The 22,453-nt window shown below is 37.7% G+C and overlaps 1 protein-coding gene across 1 annotated transcript in view; it reads left to right on the top strand.

Moving 5' to 3' along the window:
* The first annotated feature begins 7,100 nt into the window (after positions 1-7,100).
* Positions 7,101-22,453, top strand: part of RNF128 (ring finger protein 128) — a 111,053-nt gene continuing 95,700 nt past the window's right edge. The window contains exon 1 of the mRNA XM_045471287.1: positions 7,101-7,764. Within this exon, the coding sequence (XP_045327243.1) occupies positions 7,359-7,764 (406 nt within the window). The 5' untranslated portion in view covers positions 7,101-7,358. The remainder of the gene's footprint in view (positions 7,765-22,453) is intronic.

The following is a 22,453-nucleotide window of genomic DNA, read 5'->3' on the forward strand; positions in this document are numbered from 1 at the left end:
GGAGAGATAAAGGTCTTCCCAAACAAACAAAAACTGAAGGAATTTGTCACCACTAAACCAGCCCTACAAGAGATCCTAAGGGGGACCCTGTGAGACAAAGTACCAGAGACAACACTACAAGCATAAAACATACAGACATCACAATGACTCTAAACCCGTATCTTTCTATAATAACACTGAATGTAAATGGATTAAATGCGCCAACCAAAAGATATAGGGTATCAGAATGGATAAAAAAACAAGACCCATCTCTTTGCTGTCTACAAGAGACTCATTTTAGACCTGAGGACACCTTTAGATTGAGAGTGAGGGGATGGAGAACTATTTATCATGCTACTGGAAGCCAAAAGAAAGCTGGAGTAGCCATACTTATATCAGACAAACTAGACTTTATATTAAAGGCTGTAACAAGAGATGAAGAAGGACATTATGTAATAGTTACAGGGTCTATCCATCAGGAAGAGCTAACAATTATAAATGTCTATGCGCCGAATACCGGAGCCCCCAAATATATAAAACAACTACTCATAAACATAAGCAACCTTATTGATAAGAATGTGGTAATTGCAGGGGACTTTAACACCCCACTTACAGAAATGGATAGATCATCTAGACACACGGTCAATAAAGAAACAAGGGCCCTGAATGAGACATTGGATCAGATGGACTTGACAGATATATTTAGAACTCTGCATCCCAAAGCAACAGAATATACTTTCTTCTCGAGTGCACATGGAACATTCTCCAAGATAGATCATATACTGGGCCACAAAACAGCCCTCCATAAGTTTACCAGAATTGAAATTATACCATGCATACTTTCAGACCACAATGCTATGAAGCTTGAAATCAACCACAGAAAAAAGTCTGGAAAACCTCCAAAAGCATGGAGGTTAAAGAACACCCTACTAACGAATGAGTGGGTCAACCAGGCAATTAGAGAAGAAATTAAAAAATATATGGAAACAAACGAAAATGAAAATACAACAATCCAAACGCTTTGGGACGCAGCGAAGGCAGTCCTGAGAGGAAAATACATTGCAATCCAGGCCTCTCTCAAGAAACAAGAAAAATCCCAAATACAAAATCTAACAGCACACCTAAAGGAAATAGAAGCAGAACAGCAAAGGCAGCCTAAACCCAGCAGAAGAAGAGAAATAATAAAGATCAGAGCAGAAATAAACAATATAGAGTCTAAAAAAACTGTAGAGCAGATCAACGAAACCAAGAGTTGGTTTTTTGAAAAAATAAACAAAATTGACAAACCTCTAGCCAGGCTTCTCAAAAAGAAAAGGGAGATGACCCAAATAGATAAAATCATGAATGAAAATGGAATGATTACAACCAATCCCTCAGAGATACAAACAATTATCAGGGAATACTATGAAAAATTATATGCCAACAAATTGGACAACCTGGAAGAAATGGACAAATTCCTGAACACCCACACTCTTCCAAAACTCAATCAGGAGGAAATAGAAAGCTTGAACAGACCCATAACCAGTGAAGAAATTGAATCGGTTATCAAAAATCTCCCAACAAATAAGAGTCCAGGACCAGATGGCTTCCCAGGGGAGTTCTACCAGACGTTTAAAGCAGAGATAATACCTATCCTTCTCAAGCTATTCCAAGAAATAGAAAGGGAGGGAAAACTTCCAGACTCATTCTATGAAGCCAGTATTACTTTGATTCCTAAACCAGACAGAGACCCAGTAAAAAAAGAGAACTACCGGCCAATATCCCTGATGAATATGGATGCAAAAATTCTCAATAAGATACTAGCAAATCGAATTCAACGGCATATAAAAAGAATTATTCACCATGATCAAGTGGGATTCATTCCTGGGATGCAGGGCTGGTTCAACATTCGCAAATCAATCAAGGTGATCCATCACATTAACAAAAAAAAAGAGAAGAACCATATGATCCTATCAATCGATGCAGAAAAGGCCTTTGACAAAATCCAGCACCCTTTCTTAATAAAAACCCTTGAGAAAGTCGGGATAGAAGGAACATACTTAAAGATCATAAAAGCCATTTATGAAAAGCCCACAGCTAACATCATCCCCAACGGGGAAAAACTGAAAGCTTTTTCCCTGAGATCAGGAACACGACAGGGATGCCCACTCTCACCGCTGTTGTTTAACATAGTGCTGGAAGTTCTAGCATCAGCAATCAGACAACAAAAGGAAATCAAAGGCATCAAAATTGGCAAAGATGAAATCAAGCTTTCGCTTTTTGCAGATGACATGATATTATACATGGAAAATCCGATAGACTCCAACAAAAGTCTGCTAGAATTGATACATGAATTCAGCAAAGTTGCAGGATACAAAATCAATGTACAGAAATCAGTTGCATTCTTATACACTAACAATGAAGCAACAGAAAGACAAATAAAGAAACTGATCCCATTCACAATTGCACCAAGAAGCATAAAATACCTAGGAATAAATCTAACCAAAGATGTAAAGGATCTGTATGCTGAAAACTATAGAAAGCTTACGAAGGAAATTGAAGAAGATTTAAAGAAATGGAAAGACATTCCCTGCTCATGGATTGGAAAAATAAATATTGTCAAAATGTCAATACTACCCAAAGCTATCTACACATTCAATGCAATCCCAATCAAAATTGCACCAGCATTCTTCTCGAAACTAGAACAAGCAATCCTAAAATTCATATGGAACCACAAAAGGCCCCGAATAGCCCAAGGAATTTTGAAGAAGAAGACCAAAGCAGGAGGCATCACAATCCCAGACTTTAGCCTCTACTACAAAGCTGTCATCATCAAGACAGCATGGTATTGGCACAAAAACAGACACATAGACCAATGGAATAGAATAGAAACCCCAGAACTAGACCCACAAACGTATGGTCAACTCATCTTTGACAAAGCAGGAAAGAACATCCAATGGAAAAAAGACAGCCTCTTTAACAAATGGTGCTGGGAGAACTGGACAGCAACATGCAGAAGGTTGAAACTAGACCACTTTCTCACACCATTCACAAAAATAAACTCAAAATGGATAAAGGACCTGAATGTGAGGCAGGAAACCATCAAAACCTTAGAGGAGAAAGCAGGAAAAGACCTCTCTGACCTCAGCCGTAGCAATCTCTTACTCGACACATCCCCAAAGGCAAGGGAATTAAAAGCAAAAGTGAATTACTGGGACCTTATGAAGATAAAAAGCTTCTGCACAGCAAAGGAAACAACCAACAAAACTAAAAGGCAACCAACGGAATGGGAAAAGATATTTGCAAATGACATATCGGACAAAGGGCTAGTATCCAGAATCTATAAAGAGCTCACCAAACTCCACACCCGAAAAACAAATAACCCAGTGAAGAAATGGGCAGAAAACATGAATAGACACTTCTCTCAAGAAGACATCTGGATGGCCAACAGGCACATGAAAAGATGCTCAGTGTCGCTCCTTAACAGGGAAATACAAATCAAAACCACACTCAGGTATCACCTCACGCCAGTCAGAGTGGCCAAAATGAACAAATCAGGAGACTATAGATGCTGGCGAGGATGTGGAGAAACGGGAACCCTCTTGCACTGTTGGTGGGAATGCAAATTGGTGCAGCCGCTCTGGAAAACAGTGTGGAGGTTCCTCAGAAAATTAAAAATAGACCTCCCCTATGACCCAGCAATAGCACTGCTAGGAATTTATCCAAGGGATACAGGAGTACTGATGCATAGGGGCACTTGTACCCCAATGTTTATAGCAGCACTCTCAACAATAGCCAAATTATGGAAAGAGCCTAAATGTCCATCAATTGATGAATGGATAAAGAAATTGTGGTTTATATACACAATGGAATACTACGTGGCAATGAGAAAAAATGAAATATGGCCTTTTGTAGCAACGTGGATGGAACTGGAGAGTGTGATGCTAAGTGAAATAAGCCATACAGAGAAAGACAGATACCATATGGTTTCACTCTTATGTGGATCCTGAGAAACGTAACAGGAACTCATGGGGGAGGGGGAGGAAAAAAGAAAAAAAAAAAAAAAGAGGTTAGAGTGGGAGAGAGCCAAAGCATAAGAGACTGTTAAAAACTGAGAACAAACTGAGGGTTGATGGGGGGTGGGAGGGAGGAGAGGGTGGGTGATGGGTATTGAGGAGGGCACCTTTTGGGATGAGCACTGGGTGTTTTATGGAAACCAATTTGACAATAAATTTCATATATTAAAAAAAAAAAAAGATGTCAGCGAGTCTGTCAAAACCACAACTAGATTCTATATGATTTTCATCATGTCCAGGTTGTATGATCTAAAGTTTTTCAATTGTAAAGTGCTTAAGAATTACCTGGAGAGCTTATTTAAAATGTGGATTCCTAGATATTTCCCTCAGATTCTGATTCAGCATGACTTGAGTAGGACCCAGGAACCTTCGTTTTTAATAAAATTCCAAGTGGGTATAATGTAGGTGTTCCATAAACTAAACTTTAAAATCACTGAATAAGCACTAGACCACTCATGCCCCAGCAAATTACCTTAAGAGTTAACAGAGGGGAGCCTGGGTGGTTCGTTCAGTTAAGTGTCCGACTTTGGCTCAGGTCATGATCTCATGGTTCCTGAATTCGAGCCCTCCATCAGGCTCGCAGCTGTCAGCACAGAGCCTGCTTCAGATCCTCTGTCTCCCTCTCTCTCTGCCCCACCCCTCCTCTCAAAAATAAACTTAAATAAAAAAGAGTTAACAGAAAAATTACATCAATCTAAGATTGTCAGTTGCAACTCTCTTAAAGGCATAAAAGGAAACAAATGCACTTATATACAAGGAATATAATGCTGGTTACCATATAAAGTCATGCACTTTATATATACTTTTACCATATAAAGTCATGCACTTCAACCTTCAGAGAAATTTTATTTTTTTATTTTTTTATTTTTTTAAGTTTACATATTGATTTTGATGCAGAGAGAGAGGGAGAGAGAATCCCAAGCAGTCTTGTGCTGCCAGCACAGAGCCCGACGCAGGGTTCAGTCTCACAAACCATGAGATCATGACCTGAGCCGAAATAAAGTGTCAGATGTTTAACCAGTTGAGCCACCCAGGCACTCCAGAGAGTGATTTTAAATAGTTTAGTAAAATTCTCTTTAATACACCAGCACTGCCACATGGTGTTATGGGGAAGTTGTCATTTTTAAGGCCTTTAATGACTTGACTTCAGCAAAAACTATAATGTGAAGACCTGTAACTAGTATGTTAAGACCAACAAAATTTCTAATGGATTTAGCTCACTTCTCACTAATCTGTTTTTAAACTATTTCATGGGAAGTTTTTCCTTTGGAAACAATTCAATAACTGGTAGGAAAAGTGAAATCAAGCTTCTGGGACTTGACTAATTATTTGCATGTTGAATGCTGATGTTGCATTTACCATAAATGTCTACCAGCAATCAGAAAGCTAATGGTTTTTGGCAATAATAACACTTCTGTTTTCAATTTGATAGTTTTCTTTGTCCAGTGAGTACAGGCTTTATTATGAATTTGACCATCAAAATCATAGTGCTAATAGCGAAATAATGAACTATTTTAGTTTATTCTTAAGTAGATCACAAGCTAATACACCTAGACCTTTAAACTTTTCAGTTCAATTCCATGAATAATTATTAACTGATTACTATGTGTAAGGTGCTTATAATACTAGATATGGGGGAGGAGGATACGCAGATGAGTAATAAACAGCTGTAATATGATAGAAAGGTTTATATTTGTATTGTGCATCTGTTGGGATTTTATTCATCAGGTTCTACTACAGATTTCCTGAACTCCTCCCCTCCTCTGAATAGTGTTCACTTTTGGTTCCCACCCACAGGGACAACTCCAACAGTATTATGTCAGATGCCTAAAGACAGATAAGAAGTAGGGGAAGAAATAGCTTCATTGATTATCTCATTCAATAATGTCTCCAGGGTGCCTGCGTGGCTCAGTAGGTTACAGCTGACTCTTGGTTTTGGCTCAGGTCATGATCCCACAGTTTTGTGAGTTCGAGCCCCCGCGTTGGGCTCTGTGCTGACGGTGCGGAGTCTGCCTGAGATTTTGTCTGTCTGTCTCTCTCTCTCTCTCTCTCTCCCGTTTCCTCCCTCCCCCATTCACACTGCCTGTCTCTCTCAAAAATAAAACAAATTAATTTAAAAAAAACAACGTCTCCTATTTTCCTATTTTCTGTTGTCCTTTTCCCTTGACTCTAGTGGTCTGATTCCAGACTACTTTCCTTGGACTTCAGACTACCATCATGCCTGCCTTCCTTTTGACCCAGTGTCCTTCTGCTTCTCTGATAGCCTGATGCCTGTTTGTCTTGTTTGCTGACTCTTGGCCCAGACTCCTGATATCTCTGTCTTGTCCATTTATCTACTTCTTCACCAGCCCTTAGCACATATTGGAATCTCCCTACCCCAGCTACTTGCCTCAACCAATTGACCCTCAGCAATATTTATCAGTGCCCTCCTGATTAAAAGCAGAGCTTACAATAAAGGAAATAATGGCATAAATAAATCTGTTTATACATCTGAAAGAACTAGAATTTAAAATACTTAGTGTTAAAAATTAAACCTTGACTGATCTTTTGTTACAGTATAACACATGGGACATAAAAATTAATGGAATGTGGCAACTCAAGTATCAGGCAATCAACAAATATTTGAGTGCCTACCACAGGCAAGGCATTGTACTTGAAAAGGTCCCTAGCCACTGACATATGTTTACTTTCCAATGAACAAAGTGGCAGAAGATATTCCTTGGGGAGCCTGTTAAGAAAAATTCCACAAAGAAATAAGAGGGTAAAGGGCTTTAAAATCAATTCTACTGCTACTATAGCAGTTAAACTTACGGATCTTCACTTATTTCTGGCAGAACTGGTTGATAACATATTTCAGCAGGGCTTGGAAAACCAGTTTTGTGTTTTAGATATTCTGAGAGAGGTGACTTTCAGCCTGGTCACGTGGGGTTCCCAAGAGTCCAGTTCCTCATTCCAATCCACTCCATGTTTATTAAACTGCATTAGCTGAAACATTAAGAAAAAAAAATCTCAGTGCAGGAAGTCATCCAATCCTGATAAGTTGACATGTAGAATAAAGTTTATGGTGTTATTTATTGCGAAGGTAGTCCTCGTTAAAAGTTACGTGTGTACAGTTGGAGGAGGGGCAGACAAGGGAGAATGTAGATAACTAAAGTGAAATAGAGCTGATGTATTCAGAGCTTATGTTGCTAGAGGGGAGATCAGTTACCAGCTTGCAACTGAAATTTCAAACTTCTGCTTAGCAGGGACGTGAGTGGACAAATGTTGACTGATAGCTGGAAATATCAGCAGACATCTTAAATTTTATGCTCAAATGAACAAGCAATGAACCAGGAGAATAAGTCCAGTTGTTTTTGGCTGCTTATAATTTGTACCTTTTTATTTAGAATCACAGTGTCTTTTTCAATGAATGCCTATGTGACTGTGACTTACTACAACGAAACCAGCAACTACACTTCGATAGAGACGTGTGAATGTGGTGTTTATGGATTAGCTTCGCCAGTGGCTACTGCTATGGGGGTGGTGAGCATCCCTAAGAACAATAACTACCAAGCCTGTGACTACAACACTGAGTTTACTAATACTAACAGTCCCTGGATTGCGCTGATAGAAAGAGGTAATTGTACATTTTCAGAAAAAATTCAAGCAGCAGGCAGAAGAAATGCAGATGCTGTTGTGATTTACAATGTTCCAGACACTGGCAACCAGACAATACAGATGGCAAATTTTGGTAAGTAATGACCAAGACCCAAAGAGGGTTTATATCTTTGTTTATCTTAAAATGGTATTTCCATCTAGAACTACTCTAGGATCTGGCAATGATGTTGTAAAACAATTTTACTTAATTTTTTTTTTTTTTTTGCCAAGCACTACTTGGAATTTCTTTATTACTTAATATTTGTAACTAATTTATTCCAAGGACAAAAGAAGTTCATGAAGTGAGCCCTATTTTTTTTCATGATTTTCTTAGCTGTATTAGTTTTCTCACTGTTTATTATATAACTGCTTTTTTAAGAAAATGTACCATACCTAAAGGAATCATAAATATTTTAATTTCATTAATTTGCACTTTTCAGTTTGATTCATTTTCTCATACAGAAAGGATTGTATGTATTCAAGTTATGTGGTAGCTACAAAACTAATTCATTATTATGAGTAAACAATAGCATATTGTAAGTATGCAAAATGTTTACAGAAATGAGAATTCAACTATCTGCTATATGCATGTGAGATGTGAATCTGTGGGACTAATACATATAAAACTACTCTCTAAAAAAATTATACGTTGGAAAAAGCACGGTAGAAATAGGATCACACTGGAATTTACATTAAAAGTAAAGATTTCCCTTAGAAGTATTTACTTATGACTTCTTGAGTAAATATAATCATCTAATTTATTAAATTTGTATTGGAATTTACTTCCAAGAATCACTGTTTTTGTTTTGTAAAACAGTGCTACTTTCTAAATAAATAGTTTTAAACTAGTAAAGAAATAGACTTCTGACCCAAGTTTTCTATACCATGGATGGGTAGGGGTGTTTTTAGCCCCAGATGGCTAAAAAGAAAAAACTGATAATAATTTAATTTCAAACAGGGTAAGAGCTGAAAGAACACAATATCAGAATAATTGGTTATCACCACTCAATCTGGCCTCTGAGAAAATTAATGCAAAGTAAACGTATTTTAGAATTGTAAAAGAAAACCAAATTTGCGGCATGGCAGTTTAGTAGTAATACTGGAACAACAAGTAACTTTTTTTCTCTGGGTATCAAAAAAGCAGGTAACATGGTCTTTCAACAGTACAAAATTATGGTAAATGTAGAAAACTCCCCTCACTACTGGACATTCCCAGTATATATCCTGGACATTCCCAGAACTCAGGCATTCATGCCTTTTTTTTTTTTAGTGTGCATTTATTTCTGGTCTCCCTTATTTTTCTACTCTCCTCCCTTCTCCTCCTAACTTCCATTTGTCCCCTCTTCCCCATTCCTACTCTTGATTTCTTTCTTTTCCTCTGGGTCCATTGAATCTCTTTCAGTATCTTCAGTTCCATTTTCCTTTATTTAATCTTTTTTGTTTGGTTGCTTGGTTTTGGTGTGTGTGGGTATTGTTTTTAATTTTATTTAAATCCAAGTTAGTTAACATATAGTGTAACAATGGTTCCAGGGGTAGAATTTAGTGATTCATCACTTACATACAACACTCAGTGCTCATCCCAATGAGTGCCCTCCTTAATGCCCATCGCTCATTTAGTCCATCCCCCCACCCAACACCTTTCCAGCAATCCTCAGTTTTTTCTCTGTATTTAAGAGTTTTTTATGGTTTGCCTCCCTCTCTGTTTTTATCTCATTTTTCCTTCCCTTCACCTATGTTTATCTGTTGTATTTCTTAAATTCCACATATGAGTGAAATCATATAATATCTGTCTTTCTCTGACTTATTTCGCTTACCGTAGTACATTCTAGTTCCATCCATGTTGCTGCAAATGGCAAGATTTCATTCTTTTTGATCACCAAGTAATGTTCCATTGTGTGTGTGTGCATGTATGTATGTATGTATATATATATACATGACATCTTCTGTATCCATTCATCAGTTGATGAACATTTAGGCTCTTCCCATAATTTGGCTATTGTTGATAGTGCTGCTATAAACATTGGGCTCCATGTGCCCCTCTTCAAATCAGCATTTTTGTATCCTTTGGATAAATACCTACTAGTGCAATTGCTGGATCATAGGGTGGCTCTATTTTTAATTTTTTGAGGAACCTCCATACTCTTTTCCAGAGTGGCTGCACCAGTTTGCATTCCCACCAGGCGTCCAAAAGTGTTCCCCTTTCTCCTCATTCTTGCCAACATCTGTTGTTTCCTGAGTTGTTAATTTTTGTCATTCTGACAGGTATGATGTGGTATTTCATTGTGATTTTGATTTGTATTTCCCTGATAATGAGTGACGTTGAGCATCTTTTCATGTGTCTGTTAGCCATCTGGATGTCTTTGGAAAAGTGTCTGTTCATGTCTTCTGCCTATTTCTTCACTAGATTATTTGTTTTTTGGGTGTTGAGTTTGATAAGTTCTTTATAGATTTTGGATCCTAACCCTTTATCTGATATCATTTGCAAATATCTTCTCCCATTCTGTCAGTTGACTTTTAGTTTTGTTTGTTTTAGTTTAGTTTGTTTAGTTTTGATTGTTCCTTAGCTGTGCAGAAGCTTTTTATCTTAATGAGGTCCCAATAGTTCATTTTTGCTTTTATTTCCCTTGCCTATGAAGACATATCTAGTAAGAAGTTGCTGCGACCCAGGTTGCAGGTTGTTGCCAGTTTTCTCCTCTAGGATTTTGATGGCTTCCTGTCTTACATTTAGGTCCTTCATCCATTTTGAATTTATTTCTGTGTGTGGTGTAAGAAAGTGGCCAAGGTTCATTCTTCTGCATGTCACTGTACAGTTTTCCCAACACCATTTGCTGAAGAAAGTGTCTTTTTACCATTGGATATTCTTTCCTGCTTTGGCAAAGATTAGTTGGCCATATGCTTGTGGATCCATTTCTGGGTTCTCTATTCTGATCCTTTGATCTATGTATCTGTTTTTGTGCCAGTACCATACTGTCTTGATGATTATAGCTTTGTAATACAGCCTAAAGCCCATAATTGTGATGCCTCCAGCTTTGGTTTTCTTTTTAAACATTATTTTGGCTATTCAGGGTCTTTTCTGGTTCCATATAAATTTTAGAATTGTTTTTTCTAGCTCTGTGAAGAATGCTTGTGTTATTTTGATAGGGATTGCATTGAATGTGTAGATTTCTTTGGGTAGTAGCAACATTTTAACAATATTTGTTCCTCCAATCCATGAGCGTGGAATGTTTTTCTATTTCTTTGTGTCTTCTTCAATTTCTTTTATAAGCTTTCTATAGTTTTCAGCGAAAAGATCTTTTAACTCTTCGGTTAGGTTTATGGTTTTTGGTGCAATGGTAAATGGGATTGATTCCATGATTTCTCTTTCTGCTGCTTCATTATTGGTGTATAGAAATGCAACCAATATCTGTATGTTGATTTTATACCCTGCGACTTTGCTGAATTCATGGATCAATTCTAGCAGGTTTTTGGTGGAGTCTTTCAGGTTTTCCATGTAAAGTATCATGTTGTCTGTGAAGAGTAAAAGTTTGACTTCTTCCTTGCCAATTGTTTTATTTTGAAGCTCAGAGTACTTCATAAGCCTTCCCTGCATGTTCTTATTATTTTCACAAGTGACTTTTATTTTTGTAGAAATAAAGAGAGACAGCCTTCTCATGAAAGTTAGAAACTAAACCTGTTCTAAAGAACCTATTTCCCTTATGTTTCAACTTAGATTCTGAGTACTCTAGGTTTCCTTTTACATGGACAATCACATTCTTTTCACCCCCTGCTACCTTTAAAGCATAAATAGTACCAAACTGAATAGTAGTCCTCTTTTCAAAAATTGCTTTGCAACATGCAGTAGGCACCAACATCTAGTGGAATGTAGGTACCCAACCATTGATTTTAAAACATTTACCAGAGGTCACTTACAGTAAATCTCACCAAAAGACATGCCTGCAGTCATTTGAATGCATGACCCTGAGCAGAGTATTAAAAACAAAGAAGCTACATTTGATACATGATCAAAAACGTATTTTGAAACTACTGCGTTGTCCCTCTTTTAAAATAAGCACATTGAGCAAAATACAAGGATAAAGAGAAAATTCTGAAAGCAGCAAGGGGTAAACGTGCCCTCACATATAAAGGGAGACCTATAAGACTCGTGACTGATCTCTCTTTTGAAACTTGGCAGGCCAGAAAGAATTGGCACGAGATTTTCAGTGTGCTGGACAGAAAAAATATGCAGCCGAGAATCCTTTATCCAGCAAGTCTGTCATTTAGAATAGAAGGAGAGATAAAGGTCTTCCCAAACAAACAAAAACTGAAGGAATTTGTCACCACTAAACCAGCCCTACAAGAGATCCTAAGGGGGACCCTGTGAGACAAAATACCAGAGACATCACTACAAGCATAAAACATACAGACATCACAATGACTCTAAACCCGTATCTTTCTATAATCACACTGAATGTAAATGGATTAAATGCGCCAACCAAAAGACATAGGGTATCAGAATGGATTAAAAAACAAGACCCATCTATTTGCTGTCTACAAGAGACTCATTTTAGACCTGAGGACACCTTTAGATTGAGAGTGAGGGGATGGAGAACTATTTATCATGCTACTGGAAGCCAAAAGAAAGCTGGAGTAGCCATACTTATATCAGACAAACTAGACTTTAAATTAAAGGCTGTAACAAGAGATGAAGAAGGACATTATATAATAGTTACAGGGTCTATCCATCAGGAAGAGCTAACAATTATAAATGTCTATGCGCCGAATACCGGAGCCCCCAAATATATAAAACAACTACTCATAAACATAAGCAACCTTATTGATAAGAATGTGGTAATTGCAGGGGACTTTAACACCCCACTTACAGAAATGGATAGATCATCTAGACACACGGTCAATAAAGAAACAAGGGCCCTGAATGAGACATTGGATCAGATGGACTTGACAGATATATTTAGAACTCTGCATCCCAAAGCAACAGAATATACTTTCTTCTCGAGTGCACATGGAACATTCTCCAAGATAGATCATATACTGGGCCACAAAACAGCCCTCCATAAGTTTACCAGAATTGAAATTATACCATGCATACTTTCAGACCACAATGCTATGAAGCTTGAAATCAACCACAGAAAAAAGTCTGGAAAACCTCCAAAAGCATGGAGGTTAAAGAACACCCTACTAACGAATGAGTGGGTCAACCAGGCAATTAGAGAAGAAATTAAAAAATATATGGAAACAAACGAAAATGAAAATACAACAATCCAAACGCTTTGGGACGCAGCGAAGGCAGTCCTGAGAGGAAAATACATTGCAATCCAGGCCTATCTTAAGAAACAAGAAAAATCCCAAATACAAAATCTAACAGCACACCTAAAGGAAATAGAAGCAGAACAGCAAAGACACCCCAAACCCAGCAGAAGAAGAGAAATAATAAAGATCAGAGCAGAAATAAACAATATAGAGTCTAAAAAAACTGTAGAGCAGATCAACGAAACCAAGAGTTGGTTTTTTGAAAAAATAAACAAAATTGACAAACCTCTAGCCAGGCTTCTCAAAAAGAAAAGGGAGATGACCCAAATAGATAAAATCATGAATGAAAATGGAATGATTACAACCAATCCCTCAGAGATACAAACAATTATCAGGGAATACTATGAAAAATTATATGCCAACAAATTGGACAACCTGGAAGAAATGGACAAATTCCTGAACACCCACACTCTTCCAAAACTCAATCAGGAAGAAATAGAAAGCTTGAACAGACCCATAACCAGCGAAGAAATTGAATCAGTTATCAAAAATCTCCCAACAAATAAGAGTCCAGGACCAGATGGCTTCCCAGGGGAGTTCTACCAGACGTTTAAAGCAGAGATAATACCTATCCTTCTCAAGCTATTCCAAGAAATAGAAAGGGAAGGAAAACTTCCAGACTCATTCTATGAAGCCAGTATTCCTTTGATTCCTAAACCAGACAGAGACCCAGTAAAAAAAGAGAACTACCGGCCAATATCCCTGATGAATATGGATGCAAAAATTCTCAATAAGATACTAGCAAATCGAATTCAACAGCATATAAAAAGAATTATTCACCATGATCAAGTGGGATTCATTCCTGGGATGCAGGGCTGGTTCAACATTCGCAAATCAATCAACGTGATACATCACATTAACAAAAAAAGAGAGAAGAACCATATGATCCTGTCAATCGATGCAGAAAAGGCCTTTGACAAAATCCAGCACCCTTTCTTAATAAAAACCCTTGAGAAAGTCGGGATAGAAGGAACATACTTAAAGATCATAAAAGCCATTTATGAAAAGCCCACAGCTAACATCATCCTCAACGGGGAAAAACTGAGAGCTTTTTCCCTGAGATCAGGAACACGACAGGGATGCCCACTCTCACCGCTGTTGTTTAACATAGTGCTGGAAGTTCTAGCATCAGCAATCAGACAACAAAAGGAAATCAAAGGCATCAACATTGGCAAAGATGAAGTCAAGCTTTCGCTTTTTGCAGATGACATGATATTATACATGGAAAATCCGATAGACTCCACCAAAAGTCTGCTAGAATTGATACATGAATTCAGCAAAGTTGCAGGATACAAAATCAATGTACAGAAATCAGTTGCATTCTTATACACTAACAATGAAGCAACAGAAAGACAAATAAAGAAACTGATCCCATTCACAATTGCACCAAGAAGCATAAAATACCTAGGAATAAATCTAACCAAAGATGTAAAGGATCTGTATGCTGAAAACTATAGAAAGCTTACGAAGGAAATTGAAGAAGATTTAAAGAAATGGAAAGACATTCCCTGCTCATGGATTGGAAAAATAAATATTGTCAAAATGTCAATACTACCCAAAGCTATCTACACATTCAATGCAATCCCAATCAAAATTGCACCAGCATTCTTCTCGAAACTAGAACAAACAATCCTAAAATTCATATGGAACCACAAAAGGCCCCGAATAGCCCAAGGAATTTTGAAGAAGAAGACCAAAGCAGGAGGCATCACAATCCCAGACTTTAGCCTCTACTACAAAGCTGTCATTATCAAGACAGCATGGTATTGGCACAAAAACAGACACATAGACCAATGGAATAGAATAGAAACCCCAGAACTAGACCCACAAACGTATGGCCAACTCATCTTTGACAAAGCAGGAAAGAACATCCAATGGAAAAAAGACAGCCTCTTTAACAAATGGTGCTGGGAGAACTGGACAGCAACATGCAGACGGTTGAAACTAGACCACTTTCTCACACCATTCACAAAAATAAACTCAAAATGGATAAAGGACCTGAATGTGAGACAGGAAACCATCAAAACCTTAGAGGAGAAAGCAGGAAAAGACCTCTCTGACCTCAGCCGTAGCAATCTCTTACTCGACACATCCCCAAAGGCAAGGGAATTAAAAGCAAAAGTGAATTACTGGGACCTTATGAAGATAAAAAGCTTCTGCACAGCAAAGGAAACAACCAACAAAACTAAAAGGCAACCAACGGAATGGGAAAAGATATTTGCAAATGACATATCGGACAAAGGGCTAGTATCCAGAATCTATAAAGAGCTCACCAAACTCCACACCCGAAAAACAAATAACCCAGTGAAGAAATGGGCAGAAAACATGAATAGACACTTCTCTCAAGAAGACATCCGGATGGCCAACAGGCACATGAAAAGATGTTCAGCGTCGCTCCTTATCAGGGAAATACAAATCAAAACCACACTCAGGTATCACCTCACGCCAGTCAGAGTGGCCAAAATGAACAAATCAGGAGACTATAGATGCTGGCGAGGATGTGGAGAAACGGGAACCCTCTTGCACTGTTGGTGGGAATGCAAATTGGTGCAGCCACTCTGGAAAGCAGTGTGGAGGTTCCTCAGAAAATTAAAAATAGACCTACCCTATGACCCAGCAATAGCACTGCTAGGAATTTATCCAAGGGATACAGGAGCACTGATGCATAGGGGCACTTGTACCCCAATGTTCATAGCAGCACTCTCAACAATAGCCAAATTATGGAAAGAGCCTAAATGTCCATCAACTGATGAATGGATAAAGAAATTGTGGTTTATATACACAATGGAATACTACGTGGCAATGAGAAAAAATGAAATATGGCCTTTTGTAGCAACGTGGATGGAACTGGAGAGTGTGATGCTAAGTGAAATAAGCCATACAGAGAAAGACAGATACCATATGGTTTCACTCTTATGTGGATCCTGAGAAACGTAACAGGAACCCATGGGGGAGGGGGAGGAAAAAAGAAAAAAAAAAGAGGTTAGAGTGGGAGAGAGCCAAAGCATAAGAGACTGTTAAAAACTGAGAACAAACTGAGGGTTGATGGGGGGTGGGAGGGAGGAGAGGGTGGGTGATGGGTATTGAGGAGGGCACCTTTTGGGATGAGCACTGGGTGTTTTATGGAAACCAATTTGGACAATAAATTTCATATAGTATAAAAAAAAAATAAAATAAAATAAGCACATTGAAAAAGATAGCATAATGATAATAGTTGTAATAGTTTATAATTATTGCCATTTACTATATGTCAGGCACTGTTGTAGGGCCTTTATTTTATTTAATAAATATTGATCTTTAACATTGAATGATCTCAACCCTAAAGAATTAAAATTGTAAGTTTAGTGTTTTGAAGTTATAAGACCTGTCAACTAGTGTGTTACTGGAGTTCTTCCCTCCCAGAAATTTCCCTTTATGTAGAAATTATTAGATGATGCAGTTGACAAACAGGGAAGCAAGTGCGTGTACAAAAACTCTATGATCAACTTCTAGACCATTAAAGATTGAGTCATTATTTTATAACATAAGCCAAAATTTTGTTAGTATTTGCTAACATTTCATTAGTGTTCTGTTTTGTTTAAGCACAGTGCAACTCCTCTTCCTCCTACAAAAGCTCATGGCTTCATCTCCATCACCTCATCTTTTATCACCCCTAAAAACCACCTTTTCAGAAAACCACACCCTAGCCCGCTCAAGGCTGTAGAACCCTTTCATTCTTGCCCTGTTTCACCTACCTCCATTCCTTCAGTCCCATTTTTCCATGCTAGGCCTTAGTAGCTTTTCCACAATGCTGTGCCTCTTCACTCACTGATGTCAATGACTTCCAACCAAAAACCACTGGGAACAGGCCTGTAGTTGAAAAAGTTGGGTTTATTATTTGCTGCAGCAAAGGGAGAATGTGCACCATGAGAAACCATGGGCCATGTCAATAAGAGGGTTTGTGCACTGCTGCATTGGCTGGATTAATTCTCAGACAATTCTTGTTATTTAGATATATTCTTACTCCCTTTTCTCCTTCTTATCTCTTCCCTCCTCTAGTCTGGTTACTCTGGTTGTTGGTTTGTTTAAGCAGACATATTTAATCCATTCTCTTCATACATGTTCTACACCTCCTTCATTATTTTCCTTTCTCTCTCTCTCTCTCTGGAATAATCAAGCCATATAATCTCTCTGTCTGGGTAACTTTATCTTGGTTTCTTTTTCCCCGCCTCCTTCTTTATTTTCCTTTCTCTTTCTATCTGGATTAGGCCATTTGGTCTCTCTGCCTGGTCAGTGTTTACTTTTTCTTTTTCACCGCCCCTGTCGTTTCTCTCTTATATGTGCTCTTACATCAGCACTGCATCCAACTTGTTCTTTACTTGTAGCTGGTGGTTCTGGTTTTTTGCTTTTGGATTGTTTTTGTTTGTTTGTTTTATTTGTGTGTTTGTGTGTTTTTGTTTTCTGTTTGTTTGTCTGTTTGTTTTCCTTTCCAGGGCTACTTCAAGGAACAAATCAAAGCACACCTGGTAGAGGGTCCAAAACATCACTACAAGTAGGGAAATAAAATAACCAAAGTCACAACACCAGACAGCAATAACACTCTCCAGAAAACACCTCCTGAAGGTCCAGGCCCTGGACAGTGTATGACCCCCTTTAATATAGCAGTGCTTGCAGGTGCACAGCACATAACAAGATTTTAAAACTCATAAGGGACAGAAAACTAGCCAAAATGACAAAATGGAAGAATTCTCCTCAAAAGAAATTCCAGGAATTAGTGACAGCTAAAGAATTGATCAAAACAGATATGAGCAACATAACTGAACAAGATTTTAGAATAATAGTCATAAGATTAATCGCTGAGCTTGAAAAAAGCATACAAGACAGCAGAGAATCTATTGCTGCAGAGATCAAGGAACTAAAAAATAGTCATGATGAATTAAAAAATACTATAAATTAGGTGCAAAATAAAATAGAGGTGGCCACAGTACGGATTGAAGAGGCAGAGGAGAGAATAGGTGAATAAGAAGATAAAATTATGGAAAAAGAGGAAGGTGAGAAAAAGAGATTAAAAAAACCCAGGATCATGAGGGGAGAATTAGAGAACCAAGTGATACAATCAAATGGAACAAAATCCATACCATAGGGATTCCAGAAGAAGAAGAAGAGAGAGAGAAGGGGGCTGAAGGTGTACCTGAACAAATCATAGCTGAGAACTTACCAAATCTGGGGAAGGAAACAGACATTGAAATCCAAGAGGCACAAAGAACTCCCTTCAGACATAACTTGAATCAATCTTCTGCATGACATACAGTGAAACTGTCAAAATACAAGGCTAAATAGAGAATTCTGAAAGCAGCTAGGGATAAACAGGCCTTAACATACAAAGGTAGACACATAAGGGTAGTAGCAGACCTATCTACTGAAACTTGGAAGGCCAGAAAGGAATGGCAGGAAATCATTAATGTGATAAACAGGAAAAACATGCAGCCAAGAATCCTTTATCCAGCAAGTCTGTCATTCAGAATAGGAGAGATAAAGGTTTTCCCAAACAAAAACTGAAGGAATTCATCACCACTAAACCAGCCCTACAAGAGATCCTAAGGGGGATTCTGTGAGTGAAATGTTGCAAGGATCACAAAGTACCAAAGACATCACCATAAGCATGAAACCTACAGATAACAAAATGATGCTAAAACCATATCTTTCAATAATAACATTGAATGTAAATGGACTAAATGCTCCAATCAAAAGACATAGGGTATCAGAATGGATAAAAAATAACACCTATCCATTTGCTGTCTACAAGAGACCCATTTTAGACCTAAAGACACCTTCAGATTGAAAGTGAGGGGACGGAGTACTATCTATCATGCCACTGAAAGTCAAAAGAAAGCTGAAGTAGCCATACTTATATCAGACAAACTAGACTTTAAATTAAAGGCTGGAACAAGAGATGAAAAAGGGCATTATATCATAATTACAGGGTCTACCCATCAGGAAGAGCTAACAATTATAAACATCTATGCACCAAATTCAGAAGCACACAAATACATAAAACAATTAATCACAAACATAAGAAATCTTATTGATAAGAATGTGATCACTGCAGGGGACTTTAATACCACTTACAACAATGGACAGATCATCTAGACAGAAAATCAGTAAAGATACAATGGCCCTGAATGATACACTGGACCAAATGGATTTGACAGATATATTTAGAACTCTAAATCCTAAAGCAACAGAATATACTTTCTTCTTGAGTGCACATGGAACATTCTCCAAGATAGATAACATACTGGGTCACAAAACAGCCCTCAATAAATATAAAATAAATGAGATCATACCATACACAGTTTCAGATCACAATGTTATGAAACTTGAAATCAGCCACAAGAAAAAGTCTGGAAAATATCCAAAAACATGGAGGCTAAGGAACACCCTACTAAAGAATGAGTGGGTCAACCAGGCAATTAGAGAATAAATTTAAAAATATATGGAAACAAGTGAAAATGAAAATACAACAATCCAAACCCATTGGGGTGCAGCAAAGGCAGTCCTAAGAGGAAAATACATTGCAATACAGGCCTATCTCAAGAAACAATAACAATCCCAATTACAAAATCTAACAGCGCACCTAAAGGAACTAGAATCAGAACAGCAAAGACACCCCAAACCCAGCAGAAGAAAAGAAATAATAAAGATCAGAGCAGAAATAAAATATAGTATCCAAGAAAACAGTAAAAGAGATCAATGAAACTACATGTTGGTTTTTTTAAAAAATAAACAAAATTGATAAACCTCTAGCCAGTCTTCTCAAAAAGAAAAGAGAGAGGACCCAAATAGATAAAATCATGAATAAAAATGGATTAATTACAACCAACCCCACAAAAATACAAGCAATTATCAGGGAATACTATGAAAAATTATATGCCAACAAATTGGACAACCTGGAAGAAATGGGCAAATTCCTAAACAACGCAAACTACCGAAACTCAAACAAGAAAAAATAGAAAATTTGAACAGACCCATAACTAGTGAAAAAATTGAATCAATCATCAAAAATCTCCTAACAAATAAGAGTCCTGGTCCAGATGGCTTCCCAGGGGAATTCTACCAGACATTTAAAGCAGAGTTAATACCTATCCTTCTCAAGCTGTTCCAAAAAAATAGAAACGGAAGGAAAACTTTAGACTCATTCTATGAAGCCAACATTCGTTTGATTCCCAAACCAGACAGAGACCTAACAAAAAAGGAGAACTAAAGGCCAATATCCTTGATGAATGTGGTTGCAAAAATTCTCAATAAGATACTAGCAAATCGAATTCAACAGCAAATAAAAAGAATTATTCATCATGATCAAGTGGGATTCATTTCTGGGCTCCAGGGCTGGTTCAATATTCTCAAATCAATCAGTGTGATACATCACATTAATAAAAAAAAGGATAAGAACCATATGATCTTGTCAATCGTTGCAGAAAAAGCATTTGACAAAATTCAGCATCCTTCCTTAATAAAAACCTTCGAGAAAGTCAGGATAGAAGGAACATATTTAAACATCATAAAAGCCATTTATGAAAAGCCCACAGCTAATATCATCCTCAATGGGGAAAAACTGAGAGCTTTCGCCCTGAGATCAGGAACACGACAGGGATGTACACTCTCACCGCTGTTGTTTAACATAGTGTTGGAAGTTCTAGCATCAGCAATCAGACAACAAAAGGAAATCCAAGGCATCAAAATTGGCAAAGAAGAATTCAAACTTTCGCTTTTCACAGACGACATGATACTCTACATGGAAAACCTAAAGACTCCACCAAAAGTCTGCTGGAACTGATACATGAAATCAGCAAAGTCTCAAGGTACAAAATCGATGTACAGAAATTGGTTGCATTTTTATACACCAATAATGAAGCAACAGAAAGAGAAATCAAGAAATCTATCCCATTTACAATTATACCAAGAACCATAAAATACCTAGGAATAAACCTAACCAAGGATGTAAAAGATCTATATGCTGAAAAATATAGAAAGCTTATGAAATAAACTGAAGAAGACACAAAGAAATGGAAAAACATTCCATGCTCATGAATTGGAAGAATAAATATTGTTAAAATGTCAATACTACCCAAAGCTATCTACACATTCAATGCAATCCCAATCAAAATTGCACTGGCATTCTTCTCAAAGGTAGAACAAACAATCCTAAAATTTGTATGGAGCCACAAAAGACCCCGAATAGCCAAAGTAATATTGAAGAAGAAAACCAAAGCAGGAGGCATCACAGTGCCAGACTTTAGCCTCTACTACAAAGCTGTAATCATTAAGACAGTATGGTATTGGTACAAAAACAGACATATAGACCAATGGAATAGAATAGAGACCCCAGAATTGGACCCACAAATGTATGGCCAACTAATCTTTGACAAAGCAGGGAGTATCCAATGGAAAAAAGACAGTCTCTTTAACAAATGGTGCTGGAAGAACTGGACAGCAACATGCAGAAGAATGAAACTAGACCACTTTCTCACACCATTCACAAAAATAAACTCAAAATGGATAAAGGACCTGAATGTGAGACAGGAAACCATCAAAACCCTAGAGGAGAAAGCAGGAAAATACCTCTCTGACCTCAGCCGTAGCAATTTCTTACTTGACACATCTCCAAAGGCAAGGGAATTAAAAGCAAAAATGAACTACTGGGACCTTATGAAGATAAAAAGCTTTTGCACACCAAAGGAAACAACCAACAAAACTAAAAGGCAACCAACGGAATGGGAAAAGATATTTGCAAATGACATATCGGACAAAGGGCTAGTATCCAAAATCTATAAAGGGCTCACCAAACTCCACACTTGAAAAACAAATAATCCAGTGAAGAAATGGGCAGAAGACATAAATAGACACTTTTCCAAAGAAGACGCCCAGATGGCCAAGAGACACATGAAAAGATGCTCAACGTCACTCCTCATCAGGGAAATACAAATCAAAGCCACACTGAGATACCACCTCATGCCAGTCAGAGTGGCCAAAATGAACCAATCAGGAGAATATAGATGCTGACGAGGATGTGGAGAAACGGGAACCCTCTTGCACTGTTGGTGGGAATGCAAACTGGTGTAGCCTCTCTGGAAAACAGGGTGGAGGTTCCTCAAAAAATTAAAAATAGATCTACCCTATGACCCAGCAATAGCACTCCTAGGAATTACCCAAAGGATACAAGAGTGCTGACGCATAGGGGCACATATACCCCAATGTTTATAGCAGCACTTTCAACAATAGCCAAATTATGGAAAGAGTCTAAATATCCATCAACTGATGAATGGATAAAGAAGATGTGGTTTATATATACAATGGAAATACTACTTGGCAACGAGAAGGAATGAAATCTTGCCATTTGCAGCAACGTGGATGGAACTGGAGGGTATTATGCTAAGTGAAATAGGTCAGTCAGAGAAAGACAGATACCATATGTTTTCACTCATATGTGGATCTTG

The sequence above is a fragment of the Leopardus geoffroyi genome, chromosome X (genome assembly GCF_018350155.1).
Source record: "Leopardus geoffroyi isolate Oge1 chromosome X, O.geoffroyi_Oge1_pat1.0, whole genome shotgun sequence".
Lineage (NCBI taxonomy): Eukaryota > Metazoa > Chordata > Mammalia > Carnivora > Felidae > Leopardus > Leopardus geoffroyi.